The 7,442-nt window shown below is 37.8% G+C and overlaps 1 protein-coding gene across 1 annotated transcript in view; it reads left to right on the plus strand.

The window, feature by feature from the left end:
• Positions 1 to 4,419, plus strand: part of ATP8B4 (ATPase phospholipid transporting 8B4 (putative)) — a 247,388-nt gene extending 242,969 nt beyond the window's left edge. Inside the window, 2 exon segments of the mRNA XM_019504155.1 lie at positions 484 to 661; positions 664 to 4,419. Of these exon segments, the coding sequence (XP_019359700.1) occupies positions 484 to 661; positions 664 to 755 (270 nt within the window). The 3' untranslated portion in view covers positions 756 to 4,419.
• The last annotated feature ends 3,023 nt before the right edge of the window (positions 4,420 to 7,442 follow it).

A 7,442-nucleotide genomic window follows, 5' to 3' on the forward strand; every position in this document is an offset into this window, starting at 1 on the left:
CCCCCCCCCCCCCCCATCCTTGGCCCTGGGACAGTGGGGAATAGGCTGGCAGGGGAGGGGGCTTGCATTTGAAGGGGAAGAGGAAAGGAAAGGAGCATTTTCGCATGCTTTAGGGACTTTAAAAAGTCTGCAGATGCTCCTGTGGTTCTGCCCAATCCAAAACAGGATTGCAGCTGTGCCACTGCACCCTCTTTGGTTCTGCCCCTGTTCATAGTATATAGTGCATGGGCTTTGAGTTCTGTCATGTCCTTTTCTACCTTATACCCTTGCTCAGCCCAAGAGATTTTGATGTATATATAACATACCACTGATGGTTTCAACACATTTTGGTTTTGGAATCCACTGAAAACACTTTTCACGTGTGCTGTTTTTTAATTACAAAGACCATGCCAGTGTAACTGAGATCTAAAAATTAGTGAAGGTGTATGATACTAAAAATCTGCATCTCAATGGAAACTTTCTCCCTCCCTTCCCCCTGCCAAGGTACGGAAGTTGCAAAGAGCTCGGAGGAAACAAAAACCTTTACAGACCCAGATGCATCAGGTGTATAGAACAAGCTCAAGAAGATCTGCATATGCCTTTTCTCATCAAGAGGGCTTCGGGGAGCTCATAACATCTGGAAGGAATATGCGAGTCAGAAATTTGCGTCCAACATCAGGACAATACATGATAGCACCAGTTGGATTGAAAACTGGCATAAGAAAACAGGAGAGACAATGAACAATTTCAGTAATGACAGACCCATGAACCTGTAGGTCAAGCTGAACACAAAGCAGTTTAATGCTTTTTAAAAATGTGGCCGTCTCTGTATACTGTTTGCCACTTTGCAAGCATTAAGCTAGGAATACCTGTGTGAGATGAGGACTACAGAGAAGGTGACCAGTGCATCAAATTTAACAGCATGTTCAAGAATGTTGGAAACACAGGAATATTTTCAGTCTCTTTTCATTTCTGAAAATAATTCACCATCACATGACTACTTACTTGGTACAAGAGGTAAAGTACTCTCTATTAAGATAAGTGTAAGCATTTTCCCTCCAACTTCAAGGTAAATGCAATATTTAAATATTTTAATCAGCTGTACAGTCCAAGGTAACTATTAGATGTAGTTGCGGTGTAGGGGCATTTCATATATATTGTCAATAATGACTTTGTATTGATGCAGTCAGGGGCATTATAAAAATTTGTTAGCACAAAATTAATTTTGAAAGTCATTGCACAACTTTAAAACCAACGTGTTTAAAACAATTTAAATCTATGAAGTTCAAAGTTAAATGTTATCAATGTGTACAGCCCTTTCAAATACTTTTAAACATATAAAACTGAGTTTTTAAATTATTGATAAATTGAAACCAGACAAAGCACTGTATTATATTTTATCCTTGTTTCCATTATTTTCATTCCTTTTTATTTGTCTTCTGTTTAATACCACAGTTCATTGTTTGAAATTGCTACCTGGCTCTTTCCTGTTGAAATATGATGGGTCTTTTCCTCTTCTCTGCTATAACTCAGGAGTGACTTTAGAGAATTCATTAAAATGACACAAACGGACAGGAGGGGAGGATCAGAACCAGTTTTTCTTTCATTTCTTTTAGCACCCTGCAGGGTGCAACTTTCTTACAGTTTTAAACAGAAGACCACAACAAGAAGAAGCTTCATTACAATGTATGTGGAATCCAGGAAATCTTCTTTATAATTCTTTTGTCAGAAATCTCAATGAAATCTGTACTTTACAGTGCAAGTTACTGGGGTTATATGCCTATAAAAATGTTCTTAGTAAGGTTAGTCAATACTTGCTTGCATTGTCAAGAATTGCACTTTGCTACTCATCTGCTGAATATGCTTGCATAATATAGAAATGTTCCTCCATTTAAGGAAAGTAGACCCAGCACTAGACAATAGTTACTGTTACGCCACTGAATGCCTTAGACCACAAATATCAGTAGGTTTTCAGTCCTATCTGGTATCATTTATCTCAATATATGCTGAGAGATTGCGAGCAGCGTTGAATATATGAGGCAGTGCATAGATCCAGGACATGCTTTATATAACAGAAGTCCAAACTGAGCTGATTCAAATTGCAAGCTTTTCTTGCCACTGTGAAACCTTTGGAATAACCTGAACCAATGAGGGAGCAGATGAGGTGTTCCAGACCAGAAAATGATCGTATGATCTTCCACCCCTTTCTGTGTTTCACTGGCCAAACATCTTCCTTCTGGCTTATATTAGCTTTGGTAGATAAGATGCTGCCTCAGTTTTTTACACTGGAGTTGTTACATTGAGGAATGCAATGAGGATGTGGGGTTCACCAGTTTTTCTGTTATCTGTGATTGTGGCTATGAACTACAAGCTAGTTAACACCTTTTGGATACTACGTCCTTGTAGTGGAATGCTCTGAAGCAAGCTGTCCAGGTATAATAATGAACCATATCACTTACAAAGAGGTAGCAAATAGTGGTTTGGGAATTCAAGATGATGGGGTAGCTTCTTTGGACCTTAGATTCTTTATGATGGAAGTTTCAGGACTCTAAGGGTTTTATAGTATAGAAATTGAGACCATATATTTGTCATAACTGTAAAGATTCCACTGTAGGATTTCAAACCACCTTTTTTTCACAGAGTACCCAGGCGTTTTGTTGGGCTCCATCCACAGCATGCATGTATCAGTAGCTTGTTCCAAACTCACAGTTTAAGTAAGTTACACAAGAAGGAAAAGCCTTGAAACTATGAACTTCCACTTAACTGTTCTTCCTGGAGGGTTGAAGACTACATTTATAGTAGCTTGTTTGCATGATTTGGGTAAGTATACTAAGAGGGAACCCTGGTTCATGAACGCTGCCCCCCCCCCCGAGTTTTAATGCTATTTAACACAATTGAAAGGTAGAAATGTGGAGAAGACACCTTCAGCTAACTTTTAGAAAAAGACAATTCTTTTATGCCTTGTATGTCCTTCTGTTGAAAATATATCCTCACCAAATGATCCAGTGTGATACCAGCAAAGGAAAACTAAATTGTATTATTGCAAAATATAAAAAGAATAAACATTTGAAGAGTAAAATAGGCAGCAGAGCCTGTACCAAATGATTCATTTTTTAAATATATATGAGATGAATTAGAAAGATAGAAATCCTACATAATTACAGACACCTAATACAAAATATTAACTTTGCAACAAATGTAACATATATCTCTCTGCACAGAAAAGTAAGTGCATCTAAATCTGCATTAATTTATACCCAGTGTAATCCTGTCCAAGGTCAACTGATTGAATAAATTACTTAGAAATTTGATGAATTAGCTTTTGAATGGTATCAAACCCAATATTTTAGTGAAATGCCTTGGAACATATGCAGCATAATCAACGCAGTCTACAGATAACAAGAGAGAATAATGAGGAGGTCTTCATGTTTCTTATTTGTATATCAGTAACTGCCTTTTTTGGCTTCTGTCAAGTAAATAAAGAACACTTCAAAATTCCAAATGTTTTGCAAAATGAAAGTGCATGACCAATATGTTAAGTAATATAAGCTGCAAGTTATTTTAAAATTATAGCCATGATTAATATATAATAACATATTTATTCTACCTGCAAGAATGGGCCATAGAGAATACAAGCATGTTGAAATGCTGACAAGTGTTTGGTGATTACATTATACTAACATAACAAATTATTCCAGCATTGATGAAAAATATTTTTTTGTACTTTCAAAAGAAAAATAGGTTTCAGTGTTAAATTTTGTGTGTTTAAGTTCCATGCGGGAAAGACCAGGTTGATTTCTTGGTGAGTTTTTTTTTTCTATTAAGCACTTCTCTGGCAAATCTGTTGCTAATAGCTTGATTTATCCAGTGAACATACACAGTTGAACAAGTGTGGTTTTGAATTAGCAAGATATTCTGCAAGTGTATCAGGGTGACAACTATCTCTGGGAATCCACAACTTGATTTATTTGACAAGACAGTGGACCTGTTTCATTTGTTTTACTCCAGGGACTTGATACAATTATACACATTTGTGCCAAGGCTGAATTTGTCCTGGTGCATTTTGCTTTGTATAAAAGTTACATGTTTGGTAACGGGTTATTTTTAAACTGTAAGTGTACAACTGTCATACAAAGCTGTTTGATGACTTTGTAAGATAACAAAAATGTTGCATTTTTACACATAGTTCCATAACTTATTTAAATTATGAACATATTTGATATTTTTAAAATATACCATTTATAAGTATAAAAATATCTTTGGTGTGTTTTTTATGCCTTTGTAAAAATTTTGTGTGTAAGTGATTAGAGCATCTCAGAATGTATTACCAGAGCCTTTGATGACATGGTTCTATGAACTATAAGAATGCTTTAAAAATTAAATAAGTTCACCCAAAAAAGTGAAAGATGTTGACATTCAAATGAATTTTGATGATCTTCAGGTGCATCCATCTAAAACACAAGTTACTCTTCTTCCAAAAAGAGTAAACTGTTATATTAGATAAGTTTCCAATTGCATTTTTGTTTATATGAACTCTTGTTATATTGGTAATGGACTTCTCAGTACTATACTTAGGTTGAAAGAAAATACTTTGTAAGGCTACCCTGAGAAAACAAGAATTATCCCTCTGTCACCTACCACAATGATTACAGTCAAACAAATGCCTGGTTAGGAAAATGACCCAAGGCTAGGAAACTCATAATTTAATGATCATCATTCTGCAGTTGAAATATCTTGAGGCAAGCAGACTGTGGGTTTTAGCTTGGCTATTGGTTTACTGGTTCATGAAGCAGATCAATCTGTTACAAAAAGCCAAAAAAAAAAATCCCTTATCGGACTCCAGGAGGGAGGAAGAAGGGAAGAGGAAGATTTTCACAGTAGAGCATGGTGGCCCACCCCTCCCCCCATGCCTCTGATTGGCCGAGGGGCTCTGGAAGTCCCATTTCTCCCCAGAGATTGAAACATGGCCATCTGTCAATCTCTGTGAAGGAGCAGGACTTTCAGGGCTCCTCAGCCCATCAGAGGCATGGGGAGCCCCCACTGTACTCTGCTACAAAAATGGCAACTGGTACTGTGCAGGATTGCAGAATCTGGAGGCAGCTGCCATGAATTAAGTAGGTCCTTAGATATGAGTCATGAAATAGTGATATCAGATGTCACTTGGGGAGTAACCCTTCTCTCTCTTTACAATAAGGTGTTGAAAGTAACTTTCAGGTAATCCCACTCATCTTGTATAAAGTTTTAAAGACATTGTTTTGCTTTTATTCCAGTCAGAAAACAGATGCTGAAATGCTATTACATATTAAGACACAATGTGAAAGCCAGATAATGAACACATTTAAGTCATATCTTATGTGCTTCATATCAGACAGCAGGTGTGGAATTAATATGGAACTAGAGAAGGGTTCAGACCAAACACTCTCCAATTACTGGTAAGTTTATATCTAGATTTGAGCTTTACAGTTCTAGTCCAAGTCTGTGTAAAATAAGGTTAGATTGTTGAGCACTATTGTCAGTGCTACAATTCATAGCTCTAGATGCATACTAGGCCAGATGGTATACTACACTAACAAAGTCTAGAAGAGTGCAAGAAACTATAATATTGCGCTGATCTATCGGTATAAATACTTCAGTTTCACAGCCAACTGCAGAGCTTTTTAGGTGGATGATTAAGAATCAATCAACTATAACACAATTATAAATTATTTCATATAGTCTTACAGATAACATGCATCTTTTTTCTAAAAACCAGCTGCTGGAATTGGGGTAGGCATTACAACTGAGGAAATATGGTAGCAGCAGTTTCTGCTGCTTAAGCTTCTGCTGAGCAAAAACAAAAGTAATTTATCTCCCAATCCACAAGAAGCAGAACAGTGAGCTGGCTTGGCACTCTAACAGCTGCTACTAAGTTACTTACCACAAGGGAGGTTTGTGTTTTTTTTCTTCAGGTTGCCTTTTAAAAACAATGTACATGTCTTACTCCAGGGTGTGATATATGCAAGAAAATATGGTGATAATTCCTCTAAGTAACACTAAAATTACATAAATTCTAGCAGTCCTGCAAATAAAATTACAATCTTGACTGAAGTACCAAGGCCAGAAGGAACAACATGCAAGTGGTGTGGGCTAAGCTCAATTTTGCTGTAATGGAGTAGATTTGAATACTCCATTGAAATATATGGAGTTACACCAATTAGTGGTTGTGTAAATGAGAGGTGGCAAAAAGTTGAGTTTCTAACACTATGTAGTAAGAAAATATGGTGTAGGGACCAATAGTACACTGGCTGTACTACTAGGCTTTAAGACAAAAATTAAAACCCTTAGATACAGCACATGGAAACAAGAAAGGGCAGCAGAAGATCAGTTTCTTGGCATAAAATCATCCACATGAGAAAATAATATAAAAAACTGCCCCGCCTATATTTTACCTACTGGTGACTAGTCTTCCTGCCTGAATCAAAAATGACCTCGGATTAGGACACTAACCAAACTGTTACATTTTAGTTTTTGTCTGTGAATTAAATTGATTTGTTTTTACACGCACATTTTTACTCCAGTCAAGCAAGAAAGAGATCATGTGTCAAACAAAATCTCTAAAATAATTATATAGTTTGTATGAGATATGGAAAGTACAAAAATGATTCTTTGAATATAAAAATAATTTCCTATTAAATATTTTGCTATTCATGGAATTATATGAGCAGCTATTTAAAAGTTTAAAAACTTTATCCATTGGTTAATGGTTCTTCTAGGTTGTGTTTTAAATTAAACTGTGCAAAAATACAATCTGATAACATTATTCTGCTATAATTATTAGTTTTTTTGGCTTAGTCTCTCATTCTGTAATTCTCATGTTAAAAATGTGTCAATCAATCCACAGAGTTATAGGAAGGAAAGTAGAAATGAAAACTGAATTTATAGTAGGTCTGTTGATTAGAGGTGCACTAATACATCAGTCCATATCATATTGGCACCTATAAAAGGAAATTTGACATTATCGGCAGTTGGCTTTTCTTGGCTGATGTGAACGATAATGTCACTAATGCTGTGTGCATGTGTGTAGTCACAGCAGACGCACGGCCCGCCATGCAGTTTGGAGAGCAGTGTCCAGCTGGTAAGTCTGTTGGGAGGAAGGGGCAGAGGGGAGGGAAGGGGCATGGGGGTGCTGATCAAGGCCCCCATTGTGAGGGAGGGACTGGGGCTGGGGCAGGGTGCAGAACGGCTTGTCTGGTGGGTGTGGTGAGGGGGAGCAGCTCCCTCTGCTGCGCACACCCCCGGGGGAGGTATTGGGGGCATGTACCCCCTGGACCTGTGCATGGGGCAAGGGCAGGGTGCCGCTGCCGGCTGGGGGCAGTGCTGGCTTCTTCTTAGCAGGAGAGGGTTGGGCCAGGGCTGCACTTGGGGCAGGCAGTGGCAGTGCCACCCCAGAATTCTCCATAGGCCCCTCAAAGCTCTCCCTCCCA

The sequence above is a fragment of the Gavialis gangeticus genome, unplaced genomic scaffold (genome assembly GCF_001723915.1).
Source record: "Gavialis gangeticus isolate Ggan-Ray unplaced genomic scaffold, GavGan_comp1, whole genome shotgun sequence".
Taxonomy (NCBI): Eukaryota; Metazoa; Chordata; order Crocodylia; family Gavialidae; genus Gavialis; species Gavialis gangeticus.